An 18,200-nucleotide genomic window follows, 5' to 3' on the forward strand; every position below is an offset into this window, starting at 1 on the left:
GGCATTTGGTGGGGGGTAGAAGAGCCAGCTCCTTCACCCTGAACGCAGAGAGGAAGGGTTGGATTTCATGATAGCTGACACCAGAAGATTTTGCTGTGTGCACTGTCCACCTTACAAGCCTCAGCTCAGCAGTTTCTGGAATGCACTCTGTTAGATCCTGTTGAACTGCCTGCATTAAAAGGTAATTGCATCATGGAGAAGTCTTCCATTCTCATTTGTGTCTGGGGACACCTGTGAAGATTGGTGTGATGACAGCTTCCAGGTAAGGACTTGTGCTTCTCTCCTCCCCCACAAAAGATAGGCACTGCTGACAGGTTAAAAAAACTAGTTGTGACATCCTCTCTACTTAAGTGACACAAATCAAAATGCTCATGTTGTGTTATGTTCAGTAACACCATATACCAAAGGCACATACATGTGGCTCCTACTCTGTGAAAAGCAGCTTGTTAGGCACTATGAAAAATTTCTTGCACGTTTCTGATCTGAACTGATGAATGAATGAGGAGAGAGTTGGTCACTTTCTGGAAGCACTTTCTGAGTAAGTGAAGCACATATGTGGGAGACACTGCAAACATCACTATATTTAATCCTCCTGGTTACAAGTTTTTATTTAAAAGTTTAAAGGTCAATAAAGTGTTGGCACAACCTGATGAGAGAGCCATGTCCTTGAACATGGGACCCAGGGGGAGGTTCTCCATCTCACACTCTACTGCTGGAAGATTCCACAGCATGCTAAACAGGTTCTATTAAGAACCTCAGCTCACCGGGTGGGGGAGGAAAGAGATCAAAGTACACTCTTCAAGATCACTATACTCAGACAACATATTTCATCTTCTGGAATAATCTGCTGCTCCTTGTCTTTCCCTGAGGATCTCTGCAGAGACTGAATGAGAGAATAGCTTTGCAGGTGAGAACAAGGGAGAATCATTGCTTTGGGACCCCTCATCTCCTTTTGCTTCCCCTCTGTAGGGGCATAATTCAGAATGCTACTGTTGGGTGTGTATGAAAATTTCTGGTTCATTTGTATTGAGAATTCTGCAGGGGAAAAGAAAGCACTTCCATTTGAGAAACCTGTATTAGGAACCTGGGGTGTATAGGGAAGTACCCTAGTTCTGCGAGAAATTCTTGACTGACTAAAGTCATAGTTTTGCTTTGTATTGGTAAATAAATGTGAGAAGAATTGGGAACTTGAAATTGGTAGCACAGAAAATGTAACAGCCCTTGGGAAGGAATATGCTGATTCAGATGACATTTATATAGCAGTTTGTAGACATACTATACAAACATTATCTTCTTTAATCCTTGGTAACATTCTAAGATAGTCAGCTTTTTTCCCCTTGGATAAATAATGACTAGGAACATTAATTTCCCTGCTGAAAATTTCAAAAGGATAGTCTGGTGCAAGAACTAAAATGCAGATGAGATTAATTGCTAACTTAAAATCATAGAAAATAAATGTAATGTTAGTAATCTCAGCTGAACTGTAATTTTCCTAACTTTTTCATGTTTATTTTAAGACTCGCCCATTTGGCACCATAAATATCATAACTTTCATGTGAATGGGTCTTAGAGTAGTAAAATAATGATGGTCATTCCTTATGTAAATTATCTTTATAAAGAGAAACAAATTGTGCCTGGTACTTTCCAATCAGTTAATATTAATTCACAAAAGTTCATGGACATCAAAAGTAGAACAAGGGTAAACCTTAAATGAATGGTCATTAAAGTGGGTAGATAATCTAGACAGCAGTGACTTTCTCCTGATATCTACAGGGGTTTGCAAATCCAAGTTTTAACACAATTGGAGCCTCACAAGAATACTTTTCTCCATAGTTCCTAACAGAAAGAGTTAGCCTGTACTTCCCAGGAATATGGCAACTAACACCATCCTCCTCCCCAGTCCTCCTGTGAGAACCCTATAAACTTCCACTTAGAAGTAATAGCTCCCGCTTGTGAAATCTCATAGAGTTTAGGCAAAACTCTTGATTTTCCTTATCCACCATTTTTAGTCAGCATGCTTGATCCAATCATCTTGAAATCCCAGTTTGATGCAGTGAATCAAAACAGACAAATGCTCTTCATATTATGTAGTAATATACACTATATACACCTCACCCTTAGGTTTAAGGATGGAATAAAGCTCAAGAAGAGGTAAGGATTGGGGATACGCTAAGTTAATCATTTTTTAATATAATTTAATTATACAATTGAAAAGAAAAATTATTTCTGTTTTAGACCACATCAAAATGTCCCCCATAAAAAGGCTGTATCAAAATGTCATAAAATCCACAGCACATATATGAAGTAATTTAGAGGCATTTTCTTTAGTTATGTACATGTTTTATTTCCTTTATTAGATTATGAGTTCTTAACAGGTAATCTATTCAAGTTTCTTCTAAGCTCACAGTTGCTCAGATTATTGATCAGAGTTGTGTTTATCAGTCAGGGTTCAAAGAGAAGCAAAAGTAGATGTGTCGCCCTAACCGGTTTGGCTCAGTGGATAGAGTGTCGGCCTGCGGACTGAAGGGTCCCAGGTTCGATTCCAGTCAAGGGCATGTACCTGGGTTGTGGGCACATCCCCAGTAGGGGGTGTGCAGGAGGCAGCTGATCGATGTCTCTCTCTCATCGATTTTCTACTCTCTATCCCTCTCTCTTCCTCTCTGTAAAAAAATCAATAAAAATATATATATTAAAAAAAAAGTAGATGTGTCCCAGGATTCAGCCTTCTGCACTTCCGTGTGGTAGTTCAGCAATTTCGGTAGGCTGTTTCTTCTCATATGATGCTGAAGACTAAACTACTAGAAGAGGTAGTCAGGAAAGAGAAAATAATTTAAAGTGGAAGAGAACAAGAACAAGCTAAACCCACAGCACAAGCTGGCCCTCACAGGAACAGAGACCACGTCAATTCTTGCTGACTTTGACCTTGGGATAATGTGTACCCTGCAGAAGCCAGGCTCCTTCTTTAGGGAGCTAAACACCCTGGACCAGATGACAGTGAAGGTGAAGGCAAACCCAGGGGACAGTGAGACCCTTGCCAGCCCAGCCACTGCCTCATGTCTCCAAGTCAGCTATAAAAAGCCTGCGGCTCCATCCTGCCTTCCAAGTCCCCCATAGAATTCCCATGAAATCCAAATGGAATTCCAGGAAATATAGTCCAGCCAAGCTGAAGTATACCTTACAAAGCCACAATAGTGAAGTTCTCAATCAATAGTATGGTGATTACCAGAGGGAACTGGGGTGGTGCAGGTGGAGGAGGTAAACGAGGGATAAATGATGTTGGAAGGAGAATAGACTTTGGATGGTGAGCAGATGTGCAGATGATGTATTGCAGAACTGCACACTTGAAACCTATATAATTGTATTGACCAATGTAACCCTAATAAATTCAATCAATGTTTATTGAGTGAATGAATAAATAAACAGGTTGATACCTAGATTTCCAGGCTAGTCATAAGTCCATTTACTTATAATGAAGCTGTGCCAAAGTATTGCTAAACAGAAAACAACTCCAGACTTAGGTAAGGAGAGAATTTATTCGAAAGGATTATTGTAAGAAGGAGAAAGGGGACTGTTATAATAGGGAGGGGGCATTAGTTCAACAGGGAGAAACCCAGACCATCTGAAAGTTCAAGCAGAAATGACTATTCTTTTGTAAAAAGGAGTAAGCAAGATACATGGAGTATCTTTCTGCCAGGGCTGGTCTTCTGCTGCCAGTGCTGGGCCCAGGCTGAGTGTGGGTCAAAGATCAGTCCTGTGTAGAGGAGAGAGGCTTAAAGTTTAGTTAAATCCACTAACACTTTGTTAGCACATCAGAACTTTGTCCTGGTAGATTGGTTTGCTCACCATGTATGAGGGAAGTGTAAACAGGTCTAGAGAGAATCCTGAAAGGAAGCGATTAATACAAGAGAGGCAGGATGGATACAGCTCAGAGAATGTTTTACCCTGAGTTCAGCCTCTTCTTGGTAGGGAGTAAGAATGGGGTTATATGCTGACTCAATCCAGGGGAAGGAGAGAGAATGAACTCAAGTTTGGTTTAAAACAGTTTGTTCTGAAATGTCAGTGGGGATCCACAGTTAGCTAATCATTCATGAGACAAACACTGGGAATTTGGAGCATCAGCATCTGGCTCTATTAGAGGTAAACAAGGAGGACAACCATGTGCCTTAAGGCTTGTTCCTTGCAGTGAGCCATTTCAGAAATGCAAAGTCGGTGGAAGAAATTCTTTCACCATTCATGTTTTCCAGGATAACAGGACTTGGGTAAAATTCAATATTGTCCATCTGCCAAAGAATTGCATATACTGAAATACACTTTGACCCCAGCCTTTTGGCCAGCTTTGAGAATTAGCTCTACAAGTCTTCTTGCTTTACTGATTTGAAAGGTATTGTTGAGGATTTATTGTATGTAAATTATATCTCAATTAAGCTGAACAACAGTAATAAAAATAGCCTGGAGAACTTTTTAAATATATATAATTATACATCTCATATTCCCTTAAGAACTTCTAAACAACAAAATACCAGAAGCAGGATTAAGTAATTTTAATTTTTTTGGCTCTAACACATAGTTGAGTTTGGAAAATGTTTCATTCCATCATTTATTTGTCTCCTATATAAGGGCTCTTTAATTTTTTTGGGCTCTAAAAGCAAGAAAAGATATATGCTTTATTTAAGTTAAAGTGATAACAATAATAAAAATGGCTGACACATACTGAGTACTACTCCATGCCAGGCACCCTGTAAGATTTAAGATTAAATGTCTCATTTACCACATGCCAGATTCCATGGATTCTCCCCATTTAAACCTCATCAGAAATTCTTGTGCAGAAAGAGTCATTCAATAGACTTTTTATATGACAGTGTGGTTAAATGTTGCTTCTACTAATGATAATAATAAATAGGATACTGATTATAATCATTAGTTGAGTGCTTGCTTATGTTCCAGACACTCTTCTAAGAAGCTTACATGTACTGATTTATTTAACTGTTCAATTACTCTGTAGTGCAGGTACTATAGTCATTGTCATTTATAGAGGAGAAAACCAAGGCAGAGGAATTAAGTAACTTGCCCTATGTCATATAGCTTCTAACTGGCAAAGTCAGGTTTATCATGAATGGAAGCTTAATCTCAAAGGATGCTCATTCATGCTTAGAGAATATATTTCTTAATCTCTGTGAATCCTTAATTACTGGAATGCTGGATGATGTAAAAATCAAAATAATGTTTTCAGAAATATTTTTTTAAAGTTTAAAAACAGTACAAATAATTTCAGAAAGAGGCATCTGTGCTTTCTGCCAAACTTATCCTTCCTTAGACTTGGTGAGGAGTTTAGTGAATGGGCACCAATGAAATGGCTGGGATAAAAGCCAGACCATTAGCTAGAACTGCCTATTGGGTCTGTTTTGTGTCTTAGTATGTCGTCTAGCACTTCTCATTCCTTGATGTTTCTTGATCCCCTCTTTAGGATAAGGTCCCTGCCAAGATGTTGCAATTACAAGGCCCACAACTGCTGCAGATGCTAGAGAAATCCTTGAGGAAATTCCTCCCTGAGTCCCTAAAGGTGAGAGTGCAACCTTCTAGGGAAAAAAGGAATAGTGACAGCCTATGAAAAGCGTGGGAAAGAGAATTAGCACTCACTGAGCCCCTGTTCTGTGCCAGGCACTCACTCATCTTGCATCTCACATAGTTCACATCATCTTGCTGCCAGGCAGGTATATTATATGCATGTAACCAAAGAGGATCTGGAGGCTCAGTTATATGACTTGACCAAGATCACACAAGTAGTGAGTGGCAACCCTATGATATGAACCCACTATGATCTTTGCTATGTGATGACCCAAGATCATTCCCTGTGCCCTTCTAAGAGTAGTGTCAGATAGCAATGGAAGTGTTTCCAGAATTTCAAAGTTGGCTGTAACTAACACATTCATGTTTAAATTATTTTTTCTAAACAATCAAGTAACTGATGAAAGGTTAACCATTATGATTCTTCTTTGAAATTAATAACAGATCAATTTCTATTTTGTCAAACCCAAATGTATTATGTTTCACTTGAGGTGACACAGAAATTTAATTTTAGAAATGGAACAATGATCTTTTACCATAGAGAAGGTTTTTTGGTTGTTTTTGTTTTATTTTTATTGCAATAATATATGTTGCAAAGGGGCTAGAATATTACCAGGGATAAATGCCATAGCATTATGATCAAGCTATCAATTTACCAAAAAGACCAAAAAAAATGCTAAAATGTATACAGAGACTCAGAGTACATGAAGTAAAAACTAATGGAACTGAAAGAAGAAATAGGTAAACCCACAGATATAATTTAAGACTCCAACACTCCTCTCTCAATAATTTAGAGAATAGACATAAAGCCTATAAGGATATGGAAGAGCTGAACAATACTATGAGCCAACTTGAACTAACTGATATTATGGAATATTTCCCTCAACAACAGTAGAATACATATTATTTTTAAATGCACATTGGACATTTGCCAAGATAGATGATACTTAAAAACATTTTTTAAAGAATTGAAATAATATAAGGTATATCCTTGAACAATATGAAATTAAACTTAAAATTTAACAAAACCTGAGAAGTATCTGGAAAATACCTACATATTTAGAAATTATACAATACACTTATAAATAAATCATGCTTTAATGTCATACAAAAAATTAGAAAATACTTTATTGGAATGGAAATACACCATCTCTAAAGTTCTGGGATGCAAATAAAGCAAGAATAAGTGGGAAATACATAGCATTCTGTATTTGTACTATAAAGGAATAATGTTCTCAAATCCATGCTTTAAGCTTTCACCTTTAAAACTAGCAAAAATAAGTAAATTAACTCCAAAGCAAACAGAATTAAGGAAATTATAAAAGAGCTGAAACCAATGAATTGCGAGGAGAAAAACAATTAAGGAAATCAATAACTCCAAAATCTGTTTTTTTTTAAAAAGATTAATAGTCAAATTGACCAAGAAATTAAAAAAAAAGACACAAATTTTCCATGGCAGGAATGAAATAGGGGACATTACTACAAACCCAATGGACATTATAAGGATAAATAAGGACATACTATTAGCAACATTAAGTACATAATTTTCACAATTTATGTCATGCAAAAAGCACAAATTACCAAAAGTCACTGATTTTTCCAGGCACTCTGACACCATACATAGGGATCTTTTGTAAACTAAGTTGGCAGGCATTTAGTGTAAACCCAAATCACTGATCCTTCTGATTGACATAAGGTAGGGCAATTATGGAGAAGGCAGGGTTTAGAGTCAGACTGTTGTGATTCCACAATTCACTGTTTCCTAGGAAACATTGCAAGAATAAATATATATGAGTATCTCTGTTCTTGGATATAACATGAGTAAAACTACAAAGTCAATACTTTTTGGTAGATATTTCTGAACTTTACCAGTGTTACTAAATAAAATATGATAAAATTAATATCTGATACTTCTCAAACAGTTACTAAGTATCAGGAATTACAGCAAGTACTTTACAAAAACTCAAAGGTCTTACTTGAATCATACAAACAGAGAAACATTGTCTCTCAATTAATTCCCAGGCTTGAACCAGATTACAGACCTAGAACCCCTTGAATGAAGGGAAGAATGGGTGCCCTTGAGGAAGAATCACTGACTACACTGTCAAAAATATGATCATAGTGCCCTGGCTGGGTGGCTCAGTTGCCTGGAGCATTGTCTCATATACCAAAAGATTGCAGGATCAATTCCCTATCAGGGCACACACACAGGTTGCAGGTTTGATCCCTGTTCTGGGTGTGTACAGGAGGCAACCAATCGATGTTGCCTTTCACATCCATGTTTCTCTCTCCCTTCCTCTCTCTATAAAATTAATAAAAACATATCCTTGGGTGAGGATTAAACAAAAAAGAAAATATAATCATTGTACAGCTTGTGTGTGTGTGTGTGTGGATGGAGATTAGGTACCTTCATTATTTAAAAATTAGGTGTAACTATGTAAGTAAGTGGAATAAAATGGAAAGATGTGTCACTGAATTCTACATTGTGACCGTGAATAATTTTTCATTAATTTATTTTACATATCTGGATACTTGACCATATTTATATAATGTTCTCATGGTTTGACCCCAAAATCTATTTCCATTGGAGTAATAAAGTAGACAGTTCGAAGTAGGTGCCCTACCAGTTACTTTGCCTAATTTCATAGAATTCTTATCCTGATCAAACAGGGCACTGGTCCATCTCTTCCTAATAAGCTGACCTTCTCACTTTCTCATCATGTACAGGTGTATGGTACTGTCTTCCACATGAACCAGGGAAACCCATTCAAGCTAAAGGCCCTGGTGGACAGGTGGCCTGATTTTAGTACAGTGGTTGTCTGCCCTCGGGAACAGGTAAGTTGCCAGATGTGGAATGCATACACTTCTATTTGCTATATGTGCCTACAATGCACATGGCAACGTAGACTCAGGGAACAGAGAAATAAATCACTGTGATGGTGAATAAATCCTCATCCTCAAGTAGCTCACCTTTTGGAGGAAAAGGTAGCTAAGCAAGTAAATTACAATTTGATGAGAAGTGTATAACAACAGAATATGCACAGCGTACAGAAATAGCACAGACAGAAGCTGATTAAACTGTGGAGGTTGAAGATGGAGGTCACAGGAAAAGCTTGGAGGCACATCTTAGTGGAACCTTTACCTGAACTATATTCTGTAGATAATTATATTTTTTAGGATGACAAGGAAAAGAGGACATAGAAAGGGCAAGGACAATGAGTTGGGGTGATTCTAAAAAGTAAATTCATAATACTAGAATTTCCATATACATTTTGGGAAAACATTTAAAAATTAGTGCAACTCAATATCAAAAACAAAAATTATAAGTTCACTTTAAAACATCCAGTGAAATGATAAATTTATAACAAATACAAGTAGTATACCTTTCAGACAAATAAAAATTACTTTTAAAGCCACTAAATTAGACAATATATAAAATGAATAAATTTGTGTTAATGACAAAAACTGAACTGAAATAAAATTATAAAATAAATAAAATAATTATAAACTTTATCTTAAATATGTTAGTGGTATCATTGCTTACCATGAGTGCATTTTGTACATTTTCTAACTATTTAAAAAAGGCTGTTTAATTCTGCACTAATCATAGGTAATATTTTCCTGTGCCTCCTTCTTTTAACAATCTCATCTGTTTTTTAATAATTTTAGGGGGTCTTTCTAAGTAAGCAGTTCCTTTGTTCTTCTAGAACTACAATTAGTATAACCATAGTATTGTTTTAAGAATGCATTTCTAACCAGTTTTCATCTTTTTTAGCTTCATTAAATATAGATGGAGATTTAATCTAGAGTAATCTGAACCAAATTTGAAACTATCATGTTCATAGTTTTTGTGTTCTGCACCTGTTTGAAATGTAATAAAATTTATTATTGCAACAGAAGTTTTTCCTTGTCAACTGCTTGTCATTCATCCTGAGGAGAAGGATGGAAATACAGAAGAATGCTTTCTAAGTAGTTATGTCTTTGTTTAATTTGAAATTTTAATGCAATGTATGGGTAAAAATAGTATTGTTCTTCAATTTTACATCATAAATTGAATACTTGAGTCTCTCATCTTGATCACACGATTTCTTGATCATATGATTCAGAAATAATTGTAATTCATCAAAAATACCAATATTTTAGTACTTAAATATATCATAGTGTAATGGAATCAAAAAAAGTATTGCAATCATGGACTACATGGAATTTGCTTAATTTCCTGATCACCAACGACAACAGGAGATGGTTGATAACTGGGATCATTACACCAATACTTACCAAATCTACTCCAAGGACCCCAAGAACTGTCAGGAATTGCTTGTCTCACCAGAAGTCATCAACTGGAAACAGCATTTGCAGATCCAAAGTAAGTAAACTGAGTAGGAAGTATACTCTGCCCTGATAATTTCCCCTAGGACTCTTATCTTTCTCCATACTTCAAACCCTCAGCCTGCTTTCAGATTTTTTACTCAGCTGTGAATATAACTTGTAATGGGGAAAAACACCCTCAACGCTTGCAAAAAAAGGGGGGGGGGTAGCTTCATATAGGGAAACAACATAACACCTTGATAGCCAAGAATTTATGCCATATTTTTCAGACATATCCAGAATCACTTAAAATGATTAGGAGCCAGAGTAGAGCTTCCCTCAGGTCCCCAGGGCTTTCCATGCCTGGAATAAGAACGACAAGTCCTGCCTTAAAGCACCTCTTAGGTCATTAAGGAAACCGTCATGGTTATGAGCATGCCATCCAGAATCACACTCCCTAGGATGGCATTTGTCTGTTACTTGCTATGTCATCTTAGCCACTTGAATTATCCTCACTGAGTCATATATAAAAACGAGGATAACAATGGTAGCTAAAACACAAGGGTATTGAAAAGATTAGATAACATGTTGAATAGGAAAATTGCATAGCACAATACCTGGCTGTGCCAATTAACTTGGACTGCAGAGCAAACCTCATAATTCTGTGAATCAACATTTGGGCTGGGTTTTGCAAGGCAGTTCTTCTGCTGGTTTCATCTGGATTTCCTCTTGCAGCTGTAGGGTGTTAATGGATGGACTATGTGCTCGTTGCTCTAGTATGGCAACACTCACCTTCCTGAATGATGGTTCTGGCTGTTGGTGCTGGCCACCATAGTGACAGCATGATAGGAGCACAAGTCCTTAGCTGAGTAGCCTAATCCTATCCATATAGTGTTGGTCTCAAGGAAATCAGGAGTACAAGGAAAGCCCATGGTACAAGCACTCTTAAGCTTCTCCATGCACCAAATTTACTCTTTCCCAGTGGAAAAAGCAAGCCATATGGGCAAGGCCAGATGCAGTGCAGGAGGGGACTATGCCAGGGAAAAGATACAAAGAGACATGGGCACATTGTGGGTTATTCCTGCAACAATCTGGCATACTATGAACAGAGTAAGCACACAAGAGATGTTGGCTACTACTGTTTTTATAATGCATCATTATGAAAACAATATGTTCATGTAACCCAGAAAACTTGGTTCCAGTCTTTGCATTGCCACGAAAGGTATGACTATGGTTGTGAATGAATTGCTGAGCATGTTCATTGCACAAATCCTGACTTTGTAATCACACATTGGCAGTACTAAGCCAGAACCTAGGTTTTTAGACTGTAAATGTAGACACGTACCACTGTACTGGACAGCTTCTCCATGAAATGCACTAAATAATTGCATGTCTCCTTAAAACCCCATCTAGGTTCCCAGTCCAACCTGAATGAGGTGATACAAAATCTCGCAGCCAGGAAATCCTTCAAAGTCAAGCACACAGAGTGCTTTCTCTATGCGGAACTTGACACTGTAAAGAAACTGATTCCTTCCTTGTTGGATGTAAAGAACTTACCACCTGGTGGTGGCAAACCCAAGGCCATGTAAGTTTGATAAAAGTCACTACACTACTCACACCTCCCATTCCTGAAGTAGCCTCCCAACTTCTCTTTCTGCTTTTATTCCTCACCACCGCTACGGTCAATATGCTTCAAAGCAGCCCAAATCATTGTTTTCAGAAATGTATTATACACAGTAGGGACAAGAACAAATATAATAAGTATTCATGGACTTTACTTTTCTCTTGGAACCTCCATAGCAATCAAGAAATGTTTAAACTCTCATCCCTGGATGTTACCCACGCTGCCCTGGTGAATAAATTCTGGCATTTTGGTGGCAATGAGAGGAGCCAGAGATTCATCGAGCGCTGTATACAGACCTTCCCCACATTCTGTCTGCTGGGGCCTGAGGGGAACCCTGTGTGCTGGGACCTGATGGACCAGACAGGAGAGATACGGATGGCAGGCACCCTGCCTGAGTACCGCAAGCAGGGCCTCATCTCCTATGTCATCTATAAGCAGACCCAGGCTCTAAACAACCTTGGCTTCCCCGTATATTCTCACACTGACAAGAATAACAAAATTATGCAGAAAATGAGTTACAATCTGCATCATATCCGCATGCCCTGTACCTGGAACCAGTGGAACTGTGTGCCTCTGTGACTCCATCCTACAAACAAGTATCAGATGGGCCCCCACATGTGGCTGGAGCAATGGATGGGTGGGCAGAGAGAAAGAATAAATTGTACATAATTGTAATTATCAGCAAAGTAGTGGGCTCTGGCGAGGCAGTGTGAATATTCAATACCATGTTCCCTGCACTCAAGTCACTGCTGGCATCCCTTAGATATCTCAGGTTGACGCTGCCCCAGGCACTCCACATGGTTTAGTTCCCCCACACTTCCGGGGATCTGGATGACACTCTCATCAACTGCATGCTGCCTGGAATGGCTTCTCCTGGAACTCATAGTGTGTGGATGGGTAGAGCCTTGCCAGATTTTCCAGGGAGAGGTATAGTCTCTGAGCATTATGACTTATTCTTCTCTCTTTCTATGGTCTTTCTATCCATGATCAACAAGTGGACCCTGCTCAGTAGGTCTGTAGAGAACATCCTCTCCTCTGATTGCTGCTTTCTCAATACATTAAAGGATTATACATAAACATGTATGAAATACTAGCTTAAACATAGTGTACATAATATGGCAGGGAGAGTTATGAAGAAAAAGACTAACTTATATTAGCCTGTCCCTTCCTCACTCCCACAGCAGGGAAAATGATTCAATGTTGCTTCTTAAAGCAGAACTTTCTAAATCCACCCAAACCCCAAACAATAAAGAGATTTTGTGTTTGATTGTACAAATTGAAGTGAAGTGGTTCGTGATGGGAAGAGCCTGGGTTGGGTTTATGGAGAGTGGGAAGACCCAGACCCAGGGAGGTGGCTATTTATTGAGAACAGAGAATTTTATGGAGAGAGCAGTACATCATGTGTACCTACTGTTTCACTTGACCTTGGCACATTGTTTCAGGATGCCAAATTCTATGCAGTTCAGACAATAGTCTCATAGTGTGGTGGTATGGAGCAATTTTTGTCCCAGTTGGATCAGGGTAGTTAGGGGAGAGTTTCCTGCCCCAACATTTCAACAGGAACAGCACTAAACCTTGACACTCGGCAACAAAGAGAGCACTGGACTGAAGACAGTCACCTGGACTAAGAACCTGTGTGCTTTTGGTCCATCTACACCTAGAACTAGGCTGTGGAATTGAAGATGAAGGCCCCACAAACAGAGAAACCAATGTGTGAGGTTTAATTTCTTGTCCACTCCAAAGAGGGGAGGCTTAGTTTAGAGAAGGGATTCTCAGTCTTGGTACAATGGGCATTATGGGGTGGACAATTCTTTGTTATAGGGCCATCCTGTGCATTTATAGGATATGGAGCAGGATCCCTGCCCACTACCCACTGGATGTCAGTAACACTTTCCATTCCAGTTATGATATAAAAATGTCTCCAGCTCTTGATAACCTCCCCTGGTGGCAAAATCAACTTCAGTTGAGAGGTACTGGTTTAGAAGTTGAGGTTCTCCCACTTGAGGATACATCTGAAGTATTTCAGGGGATTGTTAATACAGATAGTGGGCCTCACCCTTAGATTTTTTGATTCAGTAGATTTGGGGTAGAGTCCCAGATTTACATTTCTAACAAGTTTCCCGATGTTCCTGGTCCAGGAGCCATAGAACTATAGATGAAAATTAGTATTGCTCACTTCTTAGATATATTATTGTTTTACCTTAGTATTTATAATGTAAAATTTTTTGAAATATATTTTTATTGATTTCAGAAAGGAATGAAGAGGGAGGGAGAGATAGAAACATCAGTGATGAGAAAGAATCATTGATTGGCTGCTTCCTGCATGACCCCTACTGAGGATTGAGCCCGCAACCTGCACATGTGCCCTTGACAGAATTGAACCCAGGACCCTTTAGACCCCAGGCCAACACATATCCATTGAGCCAAACTGGCTAGGGAAATGTAAATTTTTTTCTAATTGGTATGTCATATTTCATAAAATTATTTTTTTCAATTAAATAGACATTGAATATTTTATATTCACTGCAGCTATATATTACTAGAGGCCCAGTGCACAAAAATTTGTGCACTTGGGGGTCATTCAGCCGGGCCTGCGCCCTCTCGAGGTCCAGGACCACTCGGGGGATGTTCAACTGCAGCTTAGACCCGTTCCCTGCGACAGACTCTGCAGAAGGGGAGGTGCCAGAAGCAGGCCTGTACCATGATCTCTGAAGAAGCGGAGGGTTAGGGGGGCCCAGGCCTGCCATGGCTGGCCTGGCAGCACAGGCTCGCTGGCCCCACCCCCTGCCCACTGGTCATTCTGGAAGGTTGTTCTGCCATCTGGTTTAATTAGAATATTAGCTCTTTACTATATAGGATAGTAGAGTTATATAATTTACAACATTATTTCCCCAATAAGTTTAGATCCACCCTCACTCCATACATAGTTATTACAATATTATTGACTATACTAGAGGCCCAGTGCATGACATGTGTGCACTAGTGCAGGGGGTCCCTCAGCCCGGCCTGCACCCTCTTGCAGTCAGGTATTCCTTGGGGGATGTCCCACTGGTCCTTAGCGCTGCCGCGGAGGCAGGAGAGGCTCCCATAACTGCCGCTGTGGTCTCCAGCTGTGATCCTGGCTTCAGGCTGAGTGGCGCTCCCCTTGTGGGAGCACACTGACCACTAGGGGGCAGCTCCTGCATTGAGCGTCTTCCCCCTGGTGGTCAGTGCATGTCATAGCAACCAGTCGTTCCACCGTTTGGTTGAATTGCATATTAGGGTTTTATTATATAGGATTACTTATGCTATACTTTACATCCTCACGACTATGTTGTAACTGCCAATTTGTACTTCTCAATTCCTTCACCTATTCCACCTACCCTACTGACACCCTCCCATCTGGCAAACATCAGTTTGTTCTCTGTATCTATGAGTCTGCTTTATTTTGTTTGCTCATTTATTTTGTTCTTTAGATTCCACATAAAGTTGAAATTGTGTGGTATTTGCCTTTCTCTATCTGACTTACTTCACTTAGCCGAATTTCTCTAGGCCCATCATCAAAAATTCTCAAAACTCATATAAATATTGTCATTAAACAGTGAAATATCTAAACACCAAACTACCCTTTTATAACTTTGCCATGAAACCTGACAACTAGAGACAACCTGAGATTCTTTTTTAATAAATAAAAAAAAAAATTTCAGCTATTGAGTGTTGTGCAGTAGAAAAGTGCAGACCTTTGAGTGATAAGTCTAATGGTAGTTCCATTTTTAGTTTTTTGAGGAAACTCCATACAGTTCTCCACAGTGGCTGCACCAGTCTGCATTCCCACCAGCAGTGCACAAGGGTTCCTTTTTCTCCTCATCCTCCGCAGCACTTGTTGTTTGTTGATTTGTTGATGATAGCCATTCTGACAGGTGTAAGATAGTACCACATTGTCATTTTGATTCGCATCTCTCCGATGATTAGTGACTTTGAGCATGTTTTCATGTGTCTCTTGGCCTTCCTTCTGTCTTCTTGCCAAAGGATTCTATTTAGGTCCGTTGCCCATTTTTTTATTGGATCATTTATCTTCCTTTTATTAAGTTGTATGAATTCCCTGTAAATGTTGGAGATTAAACCCTTATCGTTGATAACATTTGCAAATATATTCTCCCATGCAGTGGGCTTTCTTGTTGTTTTGTTGATGGTTTATTTTGCTGTGCAAAAGCTTTTTATTTTGATATAGTCCCATTTGTTTGTTTTCTCTTTAGTTTCCATTGCCCTAGGAGCAGTATCAGTGAAGAAATTGCTTTAGCGTATGTCTGAGATTTCTCTGCCTGTGGATTCCTCTAGTATTTTTATGTTTTCTTGTTTTATATATAAGTCCTTGATCCATTTTGAGTTTATTTTTGCGTATGGTGTACATTGGTGGTCTAATTTCACTTTTTTGCATGTATCTGTCCAATTTTCCCAACACCATTTATTGAAGAGACTGTCTTGACTCCATTGTATGTTCATGCCTCCTATGTCAAATATTAATTGAGCATAGTGGTTTGGGTCGATTTCTGGGTTCGCTATTCTATTCCATTGATCTATATGTCTGTTCTTGTACCAGTACCAGGCTGTTTTGACAACAGTGGCTTTGTAATACAACTTGAAATCTGGTATTGAGATCCCACCTACTTTGTTCTTCTTTCTCAGGATTGCTGTGGCTATTTGGGGCCTTTTTTTATTCCAGCTGAATTTTTGGAGAGTTTTTTCTAGGGAAGTGCATTGAATCTATAGATTACTTTGGGTAGTATGGACATTTTGATGATGTTGATTCTACCAATCCATGAACATGGTATGTTCTTCCATCTGTTTACATCTTCCTCTATCTCTTTTTTTTCTGTGTCCTGTAGTTTTCTGCATATAGGTCTTTTACATCCTTAATTAAGTTTATTCCTACGTATCTTAATTTTTTTGGTGTGATGGTAAATGGGATTGCTTTTTTTAGTCTCTCAAGAAAATAGAGAACACTAAGTTCACTATTGGTGTATAGAAATGCCATAGATTTCTTGGTGTTAATTTTGTATCCTGCTACATTGCCAAATTCATTTATTAAGTCTAATAATTTTTTGATGGAGTCTTTAGGGTTTTTATGTATAATATCATGTCATCTGCAAATAAGGACAGTTTTACTTCTTCGTTTCCAAGTTGGATGCCTTTTATTTCTTCTTCTTGTCTAATTGCAATGGCTAGTACTTCCAGTACTATGTCAAACAGGAGTGGTGAGAGTGGGCATTCCTGTCTTGTTCCTGTTCTTAGGGAAAATGGTTTTAGTTTTTGCCCATTGAGTATGATGTTAGCTGTGGGTTTATCACATATAGCTTTTATTATGTTGAGGTATGATCCTTCTATTCCCACCTTGCTGAGAGTTTTTATCAAGAAAGGGTGTTGGATTTTGTCAAATGCTTTTTCTGCATCAATTGATATAACCATGTGATTTTATCTCTCAGTTTGCTTATGTGATGTTATCAGGTTTATTGATTTGTGGATATTGTACCATCCTTGCATCCCTGGGATAAATCCTACTTGGTCATGGTGTATGATCTTTCTGATATGGTGCTGGATCTGATTTGCTAGAATTTTGTTGAGGATTTTGGCATCTATGTTCATGAGGGATATTGGCCTATAATTCTCCTTCATTGTGTAGTCTTTATCTGCTTTTGGTATTAGGGTGATGCTGGCGTCATAGAAGGAGCTTGGAAGTGTTCCTTCCTCTTGAATTTTTTGGAATAGTTTGAGGAGGATAGGTTTTAGTTCTTCCTTGAATGTTTGCTAAAACTCTCCTGTGAAGCCGTCTGGCCCCGGGCTTTTGTTTGCTGGAAGCTTTTTGATGACTGCTTCAATTTCTTCCTTAGTTATTGACTTATTGAAATGTTTAGATTCTTCCTGATTGAGTTTTGGAAGGTTGTATTTTTCTAGGAATATGTCCATTTCCTCCAGGTTATCTAGTTTGTTGGAATAGAGTTGTTCGTAGTATTTTTTAACAATCCTTTGTATTTCTGTGGGGTCTGTTGTTATTTCTCCTCTTTCATTTCTGATTTTGTTTATTTGGGTCTTCTCTCTTTGCTTATTGGTGAGCCTGGCTAGAGGTTCATCAATCTTGTTTATCTTTTCAAAGAACCAGCTCTTGGTTTTGTTGATCTTTTGTGTTATTTTTTTGGTCTCTATGTTGTTTATCTCCCTTCTGGTCTTTATTGTTTCCTTCCTTCTGCTTACACTGGGCTTTTCTTGTTGCCCCCTTTCTACCTCTTGGAGTTGTAGGGTTAGGTAATTTATTACCATTGTTTCTTGTTTTTTGCAGTAGGCTTGTAGTGCTATGAACTTCCCTCTCAAGACTGCTTTCGCTGTGTCCCATAGATTTTGGATTGTTGTGTTTTCATTGTCATTTGTTGCCATGATGTTTTTATTTCTTCTTTGATCTCTCTGGTAACCCAGTCATTGTTTAATAGCATGCTATTTCGTCTCCATGTGTTTTATTTTTTTATTGTTTTTATTGTAGTTGATTTCCAGTTTTATCCCATTGTGATCTGAGAACATGCTTATTATGATTTCTATCTTCTTGAATTTGAAGTGACTTTGCCTGTGGCCCAACATATGGTCTATCTTTGAAAATGACCCATGTGCACTTGAGAAGAATGTATATTCTGTGGCTTTGGGGTGAAATGTTCTGAAGATGTCAATTAAGTCCATC

The 18,200-nt window shown here is 38.6% G+C and overlaps 1 protein-coding gene across 4 annotated transcripts; it reads left to right on the forward strand.

Annotated features, from left to right (window-relative positions):
• The first annotated feature begins 46 nt into the window (after positions 1 to 46).
• Positions 47 to 12,770, forward strand: LOC308258065 (glycine N-acyltransferase-like). Of its 4 annotated transcripts, none has more exons than XM_080688316.1 (6): positions 47 to 181; positions 5,465 to 5,560; positions 8,293 to 8,400; positions 9,805 to 9,931; positions 11,287 to 11,458; positions 11,674 to 12,770. In XM_080688316.1, the coding sequence occupies exons 2-6, from the start codon at positions 5,483 to 5,485 to the stop codon at positions 12,074 to 12,076; spliced, it is 888 nt and encodes a 295-aa protein (XP_080544442.1). In that variant the 5' UTR covers positions 47 to 181; positions 5,465 to 5,482; the 3' UTR covers positions 12,077 to 12,770. The 4 variants fall into 4 exon arrangements, with proteins under 4 accessions (XP_080544442.1, XP_080544440.1, XP_080544443.1 ...); XM_080688314.1 differs by lacking the exon at positions 47 to 181 and adding an exon at positions 663 to 907; XM_080688315.1 differs by lacking the exon at positions 47 to 181 and adding an exon at positions 4,180 to 4,381.
• Positions 12,771 to 18,200: the final 5,430 nt, after the last annotated feature.

The sequence above is a fragment of the Plecotus auritus genome (assembly GCF_963455305.1).
Source record: "Plecotus auritus genome assembly, chromosome: 9".
NCBI classification, from domain to species: Eukaryota; Metazoa; Chordata; class Mammalia; order Chiroptera; family Vespertilionidae; genus Plecotus; species Plecotus auritus.

Coding starts and splice junctions, on each gene's coding strand:
- LOC308258065 (XM_080688316.1), top strand. CDS start 5,483: ATGTTGCAATTACAAGGCCCACAACTGCTGCAGATGCTAGAGAAATCC. Junction 5,561..8,292: donor TCCTCCCTGAGTCCCTAAAG/GTGAGAGTGCAA, acceptor CATCATGTACAG/GTGTATGGTACTGTCTTCCA. Junction 11,459..11,673: donor GGTGGCAAACCCAAGGCCAT/GTAAGTTTGATA, acceptor GAACCTCCATAG/CAATCAAGAAATGTTTAAAC.